The sequence below is a fragment of the Budorcas taxicolor genome, chromosome 8, assembly GCF_023091745.1.
Source record: "Budorcas taxicolor isolate Tak-1 chromosome 8, Takin1.1, whole genome shotgun sequence".
Taxonomy (NCBI): Eukaryota; Metazoa; Chordata; class Mammalia; order Artiodactyla; family Bovidae; genus Budorcas; species Budorcas taxicolor.
This window is the reverse complement of record NC_068917.1, coordinates 63,006,558-63,020,371: the sequence shown is the minus strand read 5'-3', so window position 1 is coordinate 63,020,371 and position 13,814 is coordinate 63,006,558. Positions and strand designations below refer to the sequence as shown.

General features: G+C 46.5%; 1 protein-coding gene across 1 annotated transcript; it reads right to left on the bottom strand.

Annotated features, from left to right (window-relative positions):
* Positions 1–1,047: 1,047 nt before the first annotated feature.
* HRCT1 (histidine rich carboxyl terminus 1) lies at positions 1,048–1,970 on the bottom strand. The gene has a single exon (XM_052645294.1). It carries the CDS (start codon positions 1,834–1,836, stop codon positions 1,495–1,497), a length of 342 nt encoding a protein of 113 aa, XP_052501254.1. The 5' UTR covers positions 1,837–1,970; the 3' UTR covers positions 1,048–1,494.
* Between the last annotated feature and the right edge of the window lie 11,844 nt (positions 1,971–13,814).

Genomic DNA, 13,814 nt, shown 5'->3' with positions numbered 1-13,814 from the left:
GAGGGGCTGTGGCAGGAATCCAGATCAGGGATAAACTAAGGGCAACCATAGGGGTAAGGGAGGGGAGGCAGATTCAAAGAGTGCTATAGACCCTGGATCCTCTTTCCCAAGCCTGAAATCTGGCCTTGCTATCAGTGAATTTGCCTCCCTCTCCCTGCCTCCCACCCCAGGCCTCATAGAGAATCCACCGGGAAATAGAAAAGAAACAGGACATTCTGTTCCAGTGAGTCAGTCACCAGGCCCCTGACTTTATGGCCTGTTCTCCGGCCCCTCCCCACCACCTCGCCTGGCCCTCAAGCCTCTCCCCCTCCACTTCCCACCCCAGTTCACAGGACTTCCTTCCTCACCGAAGGCCTCAGAACTAGATTTCTGTCCTGGCTGCGGAATCCTGTCAGCTGCTCTGGGGTAGCTGGAAACAGGCTTTGGCAAGAAGTGTTTGTCACCTATCTCATCTTAGGGAAGGGGAAACTGAGACTCCGAGGAGGCAAGCCCTCTCCCAGGGCCGCCCAGCACCACATTGTCCCTCCTAACCTCACAGCTGCACACACAGACTCCAGCCAGCCACACACACACACACACACACACACACACATGCATTGGTGGGGTCAGTCTGGCTGAGACTCAACATCTGGATAAGAAACCCTGACCAGTTTACCAAAGAAACATTCATTCAGCACAGCCATGCAGGGGGCTTCTGCAGGCCCAGAGCATACTGTGCCCTAGAGGTGGACCGGAAAGAGCCCTGGGGGCGAGCCTGGACGGCCTCGCTCCTTCTCTCCGAGCCCCACCAGTACACAGGGCTGCCTGCAAACCCTAACCATGCCCCTCATCAGAGCTCAGGCCCCAGGCCTTCTCACCTACTGTCCATGGAGCCCAGCACAGCCGTCCAGTCTCCCCCACGGCCTGGCCCACTCAGACATTCACTTCCCATCAGAGAGGAAGTTCCAAGGAAAGGCAGAAATAGGCCTGGCCGCTCCCTCCCTCCCACTTGAGTTACAATCAAGAGCCTCTTCACAAAGCTTCTTAATGGTTTTTATTTTCTTGGATTAAGGCACCACTGAATTGACTGTGCAGCCTCAAGACCTCCTGCAAACAAAGGGGCATTGCCAGGGCCCCTCCCAGCTACCTTGCCAGCCAGAGGCCCTGTCATTGAGAGAGAGCAGGGTACACCTGCACATCCGCACACACCAGCACGCCTGCACCGACCGGACTGGCTGTTCATTCTAGTGCCCTTTGGGAGTTAAGGTCACAAGCTGGTGTCTGCCCCCAAAGGACCACCAGCACCCGCTGCGCTCAGCCCTGTCACCCTCCTGTGTGTGCAGGGCCAGCCCTGGCGCTCCTCAGTTCTCCTCCACAGCACGCTGGGCGAGTGGGAAGACGAAGCCCAAGCAGGGCCTGGTGTTCACTGCAGGGAGGTGCCCTTCTGCACGGGAACGTCGGCAGGTCCACTTGTCTGGTGATGGCAGGGCAGGCAGCGGCTGCCCTGCACGGGCATCAGTGGCGGCCTCGGTGGGCACGGGCGGCGTGGTGGGCGGCATGATGGTGGGCATGGTGGTGGGCGAGGTGGTGGTGGTGGAGGTTCGCATGGGGCATGTGAGACATATGGCCAGCATGACGGAAATGGTGCAAGTGTCCCAGGTGGCCCCGGCCCGAGGAGATCCAAGGCTGGGCCCACCTGATCCGGTTTCTCCTTGCGGTGGGGCGGTTCCTTTCCATGTCAGGTTCCTCCTGTCTGGAGTACAAGCAGGCGGCCAGCAGCAGCAACAGCAGTAGAAAGGCCACCGCAGTGCCTATGATCAAGCCCACGAGGGTCGTGCTCTCCAGGAGGTCCAGCATCTGGGAGCTGACAGTGGCCTCCGCTTGGTGGCTTCTCGCTGCTTCCTCCCCTTCAGCAGCCTCTGCTCGGTCCTCGCAGTCACTGGACTTTGTTTTCTCAGCTCCTGTGGGTTGGAGAGCAGCCAGGGAATGTGGGTGCAGCCTCTTTGGGTTGGAGCTGCCAACTGAGGGGAGGCCCAGCGACTGTTAACTCTGGGGAGGGCCAAGTGAGGCTAGGTGGGGAGAGAGGAGCTGGAAGGAGGGGACTCGGGGCGAGGGGAGAGCCAGAGGCTAGAGATCAGAGTCTGGGCCCCCATCCCTGCCACCTAGCCAAGTGACTGGGCCAGCCCGTCCCCTCCCTGGGCCTCAGGGCCCTGCTCTCTTAGAGGCAGTACGGCACAGCAACTAAGATCGTGGGTTCTGGAACCACATGACTCACCAGCTCTGTGACTGTACACGCTTCCTACACGCTCTGCCTCAGTTTCCTCAGGTGTAAAAGGGCTCAGTAGAGTATATTTCCTAGTAGGATTTTCTGAGGATTTAAGGAATTAGTGTTTATAAGGCACTTAAACCAGGTCTTGACACACGTTTGCCACTGATACCGAGTGAGTGAGTGAAAGTCACTCAGTCATATCGGATGCTGCGACCCCACGGACTGTAGCCTGCCAGTCTCCTCTGTTCATGGAATCTTCCAGGCAAGAATCCTGGGGTGGGTTGCCATTCCCTTCTCCAGGGGATCTTCTCAACCCAGGGATCAAACCTGGGTCTCCTGGATTGCGGGCAGATTCTTTACCACCCGACCACCCGGGAAGCCACCGAGATTAAGGCAGTGGGGTTTGGACCAGATGACCTGGGCGGACCGAGTGTCATCTGAGAGACTGCGGCTCCCCGTCCTGCAGCCCACAGTGGCCGCGGGGAATGAGTCACGTTCTGTCCTGCAGTTGTCTCACACTTCAGAAGCTCAGGCCAGCCCAGCAGGCAGGGAAGCCGAACAACTGTCTCTGCATCCTCAGTCCTGCTGGGTCTGGGAGCTGGGTGTCAGTGTAGGGCTGCAGGAGGCAGGAAAGTGGCCTCTGAGGTCAGAGAGGCCAGGCCCCAGGGTCAGCCTCCTGGCTCCCAGTCAACAGGCTCAACTGCCCATACACAGCAGGCTCCCCACTCCATCTGAGGCTCCCCGCTCAACAGTCAAGACACACCATTCCTGCCTGGGGGAGAATTCACAGAGCAGGCAGGACCTGAGCAGTTGCAAATCCCTCTGCCCATCCAGTCCAGAACCCTCTGTTCATCTAGACAAGCACTTATCTATCCCACCACATGGCCAGGGGGCCAGGGACGGTTGCTGGCTATCTTTCCAGGCAGCCCCTCCCACTGTGTGCTTGTCAGGCTGTTCTTACAGGCCTTCCTCACATGCTGCAGGGTCTCCCCCAAAGCCACAGCTCTGCACCTCGATCTTGAGACCATGAGTTCCCCAGGGACCCTCCACAGAGAACCTCCACCCCGCCCCCGCTCAACTCTCTGCCACCCAGAGGAATACTTCCAGCAGCCTGCCTCCTGTGTGACCTTGGACACACCCCTTCCCTGCAGCCTGTTTCCTCCTCTGGAAAAGTGCCAGGGCAAGAGGTGACCTCTGGGGACCCTCCCTCTCTGACCTGGATCTGAGATGAGCTGTCTTAGGGAGGCCCCAAACCCTTAGTGCAAACCTCCTCTGGATGAAAAGATCAAACATTCCCTTCAACCAAATTGGGCTCTGGGGGCAGAAGGTTTAATAAGTCCTGGGGTTTAATGCACCCCATGGGGTGCAGGGTGGAGGGAGGAAGCCACTTGAACTTTTAATGATGCTCAAGTGAGCACTCCCTCCTGCAGCTTCTGGAGGCCTGGGAGGCCAGCTGCCTCCCCTGGGGGCCTGTTAAGGAGGGAATTCTGCTGGAAGGAGGAGAAGGAAGGCAAGCAGAACTTTCTCCTACTTGGGAACTTCTCCAAGGAGACTCCCACTGCATACCAGCCACGGGAGGAGGGCAGGGCCCTGCAAATGGCAGAACTCCCATCAGCACAAAGGGCCCCTTGGAATCATGCAGCTTCAGCCCTCACTGAGAGCTAGAGAAATTGATGCCAGAGAAGGGAAGGGGCTTGTCTAAGTTTCCCCAGCCTCATGGGCTATTCTGTACAGCATGTAATCAAGGCAGCAAGATTGCTGGAGTGGGGGCCAGTCTCCTGAGTGAGAGTCTGAGATCAGCTGTCCCTAGTGATAACAGGGAAAGGATGTGCTGATACGGATGACTCTGGTGGGGAAGGGATTTGGGGCCTCCCCCCCCCCACCACCCCCACATTTATTTTCTCAAGTGCAGAGTCACTCCCTATCTGGACAGAAGATGCACTCCTAATGTGAGCATTTGATTTGAAGCTTTGGGCACTCAGGGAGATATTGAGACCATGGTCCTCCAGGATATTACAAGTGACTGAGACTTTCTTGGAGGGGTTGCAGGACAGATGACCTTAGAGGATATGTGACTGTGGGTTCCCTGCCCCGAAAAAACTTTCCTGTGGTATTGACACTGTATTTCTCCCTTAAGGTTGGGGGTTCTGCACACTCCACTAGCAGCCTTTCAAGCTGAGAGACCAGAGTTCCAGACAATACATATGGCTGATGGGGCAGCCTTTTGGAGTTCATATCATTAGCTTCATGATATGATATGAAGGTGCACCCTAACCCTAATCTCTGCATATAATTGCATGCATGTGAACACTTGTAAACCAACACTGCATCGAAGCAAATTCATGCACCAAGAACTATGTGCACACACACTTACACACAAGTACACACAAACTCCCTAAAAGCTCACAAACTTGTGCTGGTACCAGCTGCAAGTGGATTTTGGTTGTCCCAAACAGTAACCATTGTTTTCACTAATTGGTGGCACCACCTAGTGGTGACACTGTAAATAAATCAGTTTGTATTCAAACTTGTCAAAAGCTATAGTTCCCTGATCTTTGCTTATAGATCATAATTTGAAACCATCCACTTAACTCTTCTCTGTTCCAAATTCTGGTCAAGAACATGTAAGGAATTTCTGCAATACATAGTGCAGATGGAAGCAGATCATTGGATGTATTGACTAAGGAAGGGCATCCCTGGGAAGCCCGATGGGGGTGCTGCCCTAGCAGAGCCACTCTAAGCCCCATGATAGACACCAGGGCTATGCATTAGGGTGAGGTTGGCACAGGAAGGAAGCAATTTTGGTGATGCTGGGAACTGCACATGTGTCTGCTTGCAAATCGGCTGGCCAAGACTTAGCCCAACATTTGGTTTGCACATAAAAGCAGAGACACTGGTCAGAAGATTCCTAACCTATACGCTCACTTAGAGAAAGGAGACACTCCTCCAGCTAACCTTGAGGGGCCTCCATAAATCCTGAAAGCAAACTTGCCCAGCACAGCTCAAACTTCTCTCAAGAGCCCTCCCATGCATTAATCATGGCCAGCTGGATGCCCCCACCTAGAAAACTAAACCATAAAGAACCAATGTGCTTGAAATAATCTGCATAGTCCTTTCTAGAACCACTTCAAATCCCAATCCCAAACATACATCTAGGTAGGTCCCTCTGTAAAGTGAACAAATAAAGAAAAATTACTAGACACCTGAAAAAAAGATATGTTATCGTATCCGTATTACGAGAGTTGCTAAAATCTTGAAAACAGAGACTTAGTAAAATTTCCAAATTTATGTTCTAAATAATATTCAAAAAGTCAATTCATATACAAGTTTGGAAAAATATGCAAAATCTTACTTTCAAGTTAAAAACCAAATCAAGAAAGACTGCTTTGAGAACCTTCCCTATAACTCTGAAAAAGACTAAGGAAAGAAAGAAATGCCCAGGAAATGAAACACAGCTGGCCCTTAAACAACAGAACTGGACATGGAACAACAGACTGGTTCCAAATAGGAAAAGGAGTATGTCAAGGCTGTATATTGTCACCCTGCTTATTTAACTTCTATGCAGAGTACATCATGAGAAACACTGGGCTGGAAGAAGCACAAGCTGGAATCAAGATTGCCAGGAGAAATATCAATAACCTCAGATATGCAGATGACACCACCCTTATGGCAGAAAGTGAAGAGGAACTAAAAAGCCTCTTGATGAAAGTAAAAGAGGAGAGCGAAGAAGTTGGCTTAAAGCTCAACATTCAGAAAATGAAGATCATGGCATCCGGTCCCATCACTTCATGGGAAATAGATGGGGAAACAGTGGAAACAGTGGCAGACTTTATATTTTGGGGCTCCAAAATCAATGCAGATGGTGACTGCAGCCATGAAATTAAAAGACGCTTACTCCTTGGAAGAAAAGTTGTGACCAACCTAGATAGTATATTCAAAAGCAGAGACATTACTCTGCCAACTAAGGTCCGTCTAGTCAAGGCTATGGTTTTTCCTGTGGTCATGTATGGATGTGAGAGTTGGACTGTGAAGAAGGCTGAGCGCCGAAGAATTGATGTTTTTGAACTGTGGTGTTGGAGAAGACTCTTGAGAGTCCCTTGGACTGCAAGGAGATCCAACCAGTCCATTCTGAAGGAGATCAGCCCTGGGATTTCTTTGGCAGGAATGATGCTAAAGCTGAAGCTCCAGTACTTTGGACACCTGATGCGAAGAGTTGACTCATTGGAAAAGGCTCTGATGCTGGGAGGGATTGGGGGCAGGAGGAGAAGGCGACGAGCGAGGATGAGATGGCTGGATGGCATCACGGACTCGATGGACGTGAGTCTGAGTGAACTCCAGGAGATGGTGATGGACAGGGAGGCCTGGTGTGCTGCGATTCATGGGGTCGCAAAGCGTCAGACACGACTGAGCGACTGAACTGAACTGAAACATGTGAACTTCTTCCTACTTCATGGGACATCCATCTGGAGAGAGATTTAAATTATTACAGAAAGTATACAAACAGGAGTTAACATGCAATCTCTGATATTTAAAGTAGGGCTTTGTCTTTCAGGTCAAGCCATTTTCCTGAGAGGATCTAAGTCCTTTTTCCTCCCACTTTCAATATACTGAATGAAGAAACAAGCTGAGGACCAGCCCATGATGTTCCCTGATAATGCAGAAACCACCCTGTCCCACAAATGACAGCCAAGTAGCAGCGGTGTGAAACTCTAAGGAAGATGAAGGCCATGCTACCCAGGGCCAGGGGAAGACTTGTCTCCTCTTTTTTTTTTTTTTTAGTTGTGGAGGGATCTTTACTTTCAGTGTGAGAACTCAGTTGCGGCATGTGGGATCTAGTTTCCTGACCAGGGATCGAACCCAGACCCCTTGCATTGTGAGGTCAGAGTCTTAACCACTGGACCACGAGGGAAGTATAGACACAGCCCTTTTCCAACTGTACCTTGCAACACACACGGGATAATTGTGACCCCAGTCATTGCTATGGGCCTTTTTGGTTTATCAAGCACTTTCAGCAATGCAGAAAAGTACATAGAATGGGTATGACAATTATTTCCACTTTAGAGTTGAAGTGACGATGGCTCAGAGAGGTTAGCTATCGTGCCCAAGGTCACACAGCTCATAAGGGTCAGAGCAAGGATTGATTTCAGAGCATACACAAAGGGGGTAATTAAAGAAGTTTCCATGAAAAGATACTTTAAAGAGCTAGGGGCAGGGCTCAGAGAACCGACAGAGGAATAGAAAGCAACCCCAAGTGTTATGGCTTGAACTGGCTTCCCCAAGAATGATACATTGAACCAGAACCTCAGAATGTAACCTTATTTGGAACTAGGGTCAGGAATTCCCTGGTGGTCCAGTGGTTTGGACATTGTGCTCTCACTGCCAAGGGCCAGGGTTCAGACCCCTATCTGGGAACTCAAATCCCATAAGCCACGTGGCTCCCCCCAAAAATAAAAAAGCAGTGCTTCATGGCAGGTATAATCAGCAAAGGTTAGATTATCCTGGAGAAGGGTGGGCTGTTAATCCAATATGAGTTGTGTCCGTTTACCGAGATGCAGAGAACTATGCCTTGTGACCATGGAGGCAGCAACTGGAGGGCTGGACTGTGAGCTGGGGTCCCCCACCAGCCGCCAGAAGCTGCAAAGAGGGAAGATGGATTCTCCTCCACAGGTCTCAGAGGGAGCTCGGCCCTGCTGTCACTTTGATTTTGAACTGGTAGCCTTTTGAACTGTGAAAGAATACATTTCTATTCTTTACACAAACATACACAATAGTATTGCTGAACCAGGTTTGTTTTGCCCAATGTGTGTGCTAAGTCGCTTCAGTCGTGTCTGACTCTTTGCAACCCTATGGACTGTAGCCCTACCAGGCTCCTCTGTCTATGGGGATTCTCCAGGCCAGAATACTGGAGTGGGTTGCCATGCCCTCCTCCAGGAGATTTTCCCAACCCAGGGATCAAACCCTCATTTCTTAAGTCTCCGGCATTGGCAGGCAGGTTCTTTACCACTAGCGCCCACCTCAGAAGCCCGGCGAAACTGCTGAGATTTGCAGCAAAGAAGTTTGTTTACAAGGCAGCCAAGTGCGGAGAACAAGTCTCAGGTGTGCCTCCCAAAGGCAAGGGGTTCGGGATAATAATGGGATAAAGAATAAAGCAACAGGGTGGTCTGAGGCTTGGGGAGTGTGGGGAGCATGGGGTAAGGTGATTGGGAAAAGCTGTGGTCACCATCATTTCTTGCAGGCATAACTAAGCTACAGGTTCTAAACATTCATGAATGGAGAGGCTTATCACGATCTAAGGGTGGAGTTTTCGGCCCTCTGGTGTCAAGAGGTTACCAAGCGGACATCCAGTTGGAGGCTCAATGGTCCACCCCAGTCTTAACTGGCTCAGCTTGAACTAGACACAGCTGACTTCAAGTTCCTGGAAAACAACTCAGGCAAACATCTTGTTCGGGCTACTTTCTGTTTACCAGTCTTAAAACAACCTTGCTTATTGAAGGCACGTGGAATGGATTTGACTGATAAGACCCAGGCTTTCAGGAGTTCCTGCCCCCACATCCAGGAGGAGGATATGGTTCTAAAATCCCCTCCTCCAGGTGGGAGGGGGTTGGGAACGCATGTACACCCCTGGTGGATTCATGTCAATGTATGGCAAAACCAATACAGTATTGCAAAGTAAAATAAGGTAAAAATACAAAATAAAATAAAATAAAATAAAATCCCCTCCTCCAGCAGATGCCTGAAACCATGGATAGTACTGAGCTCTATATATTCTATATCTTTTCCTGTACATTTGTACCTATGATAAAGTTTAACTTATAAATTAGGCATAGTAAGAGATTAACAATAGCTAATAATAAAATAGAATGATTCTAACAATAAACTAATATATACTAAATATATAAATATAAAAAATTATGTGAATGTACACCTCTCTCTCTCTCTCTCTCTCACACACACACACACACACACACACACACACACACACACACACAATGTCTTACTGTTCTGCACTTACCCGTCTTCTTGTGATGACAGGAGATGATACAATGCCTTTGATGAGATGAAGTGAGGGGAATGATGGAAGCACTGTGATATGGTGTTAAGCTACCACTGACCTGACTGCTCCAGGTGATTTCTGTTTCTTTCTTTTTAAAAAAAATTTTTTTAATTTAATTTAATTTTACTTTATGATATCGTATTGGTTTTGTCATACATCAACATGAATCCACCACAGGTGTACATGTGTTCCCAATCCTGAACCCCACTCCCACCTCCCTCCCCATACCATCTCTCTGGGTCATCCCAGTGCACCAGCCCCAAGCATCCCGTATCCTGCATCAAACCTAGACTGGTGATTCATTTCTTATATGATAGTATACATGTTTCAATGTCATTCTCCCAAATCATCCCACCCTCTCCCTCTCCCACAGAGTCCAAAAGACTGTTCTATGCATCTGTGTCTCTTTTGCTGTCTCACATACAGGGTTATCATTACTATCTTTCTAAATTCCATATATATGTGTTAGTATACTGTGTTGGTGTTTTTCTTTCTGGCTTACTTCACTCTGTATAATCGGCTCCAGTTTCATCCACCTCATTAAAACTGATTCAAATGTATTCTTTTTAATGGCTGAGTGATACTCCGTTGTGTATATGTACTACAGCTTTCTTATCTATTCATCTGCTGATGGACATCTAGGTTGTTTCCATGTCCTGGCTATTCTAAACAGTGCTGCGGTGAACATTGGGGTACATGTGTCTCTTTCAATTCTGGTTTCCTCGGTGTGTATGCCCAGCAGTGGGATTGCTGGGTCATAAGGCAGTTCTGTTTCCAGTTTTTTAAGGAATCTCCACACTGTTCTCCATAGTGGCTGTACTAGTTTGCATTCCTACCAACAGTATAAGAGGCTTCCCTTTTCTCCACACCCTCTCCACCATTTATTGCTTGTAGACTTTTGGATCACAGCCATTCTGACTGGCGTGAAATGGTATCTCATTGTGGTTTTGATTTGCATTTCTCTGATAATGAGTGATGTTGAGCATCTTTTCATGTGTTTGTTAGCCATCTATATGTCTTCTTTGGAGAAATGTCTATTTAGTTCTTTGGCCCATTTTTTGATTGGGTCGTTTATTTTTCTGAAATTGAGCTGCAGGAGTTGCTTGTATATTTTTGAGATTATTTGTTTGTCAGTTGCTTCATTTGCTATTATTTTCTCCCATTCCGAAGGCTGTCTTTCCACCTTGCTTATAATTTCCTTTGTTGTGCGGAAGCTTTTAATTTTAATTAGATCCCATTAGTTTATTTTTGCTTTTATTTCCAGTATTCTGGGAGGTGGGTCATAGAGGATCCTGCTGTGATTTATGTCGGAGAGTGTTTTACCTATGTTCTCCTCTAGGAGTTTTATAGTTTCTGGTCTTACATTTAGATGTTTAATCCATTTTGAGTTTATTTTTGTGTATGGTGTTAGAAAGTGTTCTAGTTTCATTCTTTTACAAGTGGTTGACCAGTTTTCCCAGCACCACTTTTTAAAGAGATTGTCTTTAATCCATTGTATACTCTTGCCTCCTTTGTTGAAGATAAGGTGTCCATAGGTGCGTGGATTTATCTCTGGGCTTTCTATTTTGTTCTGTTGATCTATATTTCTGTTTTTGTGCCAGTACCATACTCTCTTGATGACTGTGGCTTTGTAGTAGAGCCTGAAGTCAGGCAGGTTGATTCCTCCAGTTCCATTCTTCTTTCTCAAGATTGCTTTGGCTATTTGAAGTTTTTTGTATTTCCATACAAATTGTGAAATTATTTGTTCTAGCTCTGTGAAAAATACCGTTGGTAGCTTGATAGGGATTGCATTGAATCTGTAGATTGCTTTGGGTAATATACTCATTTTCACTATATTGATTCTTCCAATCCATGAACATGGTATATTTCTCCATCTATTAGTGTCCTCTTTGATTTCTTTCACCAGTGTTTTATAGTTTTCTATATATAGGTCTTTAGTTTCTTTAGGTAGATATATTCCTAAGTATTTTATTCTTTTCGTTGCAATTGTGAATGGAATTGTTTCCTTAATTTCTTTTTCTACTTTCTCATTATTAGTGTATAGGAATACAATGGATTTCTGTGTGTTGATTTTATATCCTGCAACTTTACTATATTCATTGATTAGCTCTAGTAATTTTCTGGTGGAGTCTTTAGGGTTTTCTATGTAGAGGATCATGTCATCTGCAAACAGTGAGAGTTTTACTTCTTTTCCAATTTGGATTCCTTTTATTTCTTTTTCTGCTCTGATTGCTGTGGCCAAAACTTCCAGAACTATGTTGAATAGTAGCGGTGAAAGTGGGCACCCTTGTTTTTAGGGTTCCTGACTTTAGGGGAAATGCTTTCAGTTTTTCACCATTGAGGATGTTTGCTGTGGGTTTGTCATATACAGCTTTTATTATGTTGAGGTATGTTCCTTCTATTCCTGCTTTCTGGAGAGTTTTTTTTTTTATCATAAATGGATGTTGAATTTTGTCAAAGGCTTTCTCTGCATCTATTGAGATAATCATATGGCTTTTATTTTTCAATTTGTTAATGTGGTTAATTACATTGATTGATTTGTGGATATTGAAGAATCCTTGCATCCCTGGGATAAAGCCCACTTGGTCATGGTATATGATCTTTTTAATGTGTTGTTGGATTCTGATTGCTAGAACTTTGTTAAGGATTTTTGCATCTATGTTCATCAGTGATAGTGGCCTGTAGTTTTCTTTTTTTTTGTGGCATCTTTGTCAGGTTCTGGTATTAGGGTGATGGTGGCCTCATAGGATGAGTTTGGAAGTTTACCTTCCCCTGCAATTTTCTGGAAGGGTTTGAGTAGGATAGATGTTAGCTCTTCTCTAAATTTTTAGTAGAATTCAGCTGTGAATCCGTCTGGACCTGGGCTTTTGTTTGCTGGAAGATTTCTGATTACAGTTTCAATTTCTGTGCTTGTGATGGGTCTGTTAAGATTTTCTATTTCTTCCTGGTTCAGTTTTGGAAAGTTGTACTTTTCTAAGAATTTGTCCATTTCTTCCACGTTGTCCATTTTATTGGCATATAATTGCTGATAGTAGTCTCTTATGATCCTTTGTATTTCTTGATTTCTGTTTCTTTCTTCACAATTTCACAGACAGAAGATTCTTCCGTGTGTCATAGATCTCTGCAACCTCAGCACACGATTTTTTTCTTTCCTTACTAAGAATAACTTTTATCTTTTCACTTCAAGGAAGCATTTTATGGCCTCTCTTTGGTGCATCTGAATTGCCAACATCACTACTCTTGCACTTCAGAGCCATTATTAAATAAAATAAGAGTTACTTGATCATAAGCACTGCTGTCCCAGACAGTCAATCTGAATAACCTAGATGGCTACTAAGTGCTTTATGGCCCTGGCAAGATTTTATCCTCTTACTGAGAGCAGCATTCAACTTAAAACATGAATTGTTTATTTCTAGAAATTTTCCATCTAATATTTTTGGACCTCATTTGACCACATGTAACTGAAACTATAGAAAGCAACAACACAGATAAGGTATATAGTGTATACCTTCTAATACTGTAATTATAATACTATAATTGTGACTTAGAATTCTATTCATTTATTTAATTCACATTCATGTAACCAGGCCCTGTGTTTGGTGCTGAGGCTAGGGAGAAGACAGACACAGCCCTTGCCCTCTAGGAGCTTGTTACCTTGAATGGGAGACAGAAATATAAATGATTACAAGGTGCCAGGTAAATTCTGGAACCCGAGTGTTTTCAAGGCCCCAGAAAAGTGCAAAGGAGAGGGTCATTTATAAGCAATAAACTCCTTTCCTTTTCCTCTCCAACCCACTATTTTAATACACATTTAAACTTATCTCACTTAATCCTCACAATTCCATTATCCCCATGTCACATATCAGGCTTACAGAATTAGTGCACTTGCTCTGGGTCACACAGCTAGGAAATGGCAGAGCCAGAATCAAGTCCAGGCCTGCCTGACCCCAAAGCCTACACTGAATCCCTGGCAGCACCGTGCTAGACTGAGAGATGGAACCCATTAAGGCATGATGCCTCCCTCTGAAATAGAAATTGTGCCTCTGACGATCCACAGAAAAGGAAAAGGGGGACAGGAAAGGGTGACAGAGAGGAAAAAGGAAGACTCTTTCAAGGACTTTTGCCCTAAAAATCTGAAAAACATGCCACAAAGCAACTAAACATGTGCACCAGAACTACTGAGACTGCGCTCTAGAGCCTGTGCTCTGCAACAAGAAAAGCTGCCAAAATGAGAAGCCTGCACCCTGCAACGAAGAGCAGCCGGTGCAAAGCAATGAAGACCCAGGATAGCCATAATAAGTAAATAAGCAAACAATAACAGGGACTTTCCTGGTGGTCCAGTGGTTGAGACACCATGCTTCCACTGCAGGGGGTACAGGTTCAGTCCCTAGTCAGGGAGTTAAGATCCTGCATGCCATGCACCATGGCCAAAAAATGGAAGAAAAAAGTAGGCAATTAAAAAAAAATAAGATGGTTGGATAGGTGGATCGAGCAAATGTTAGCAGATGGTTA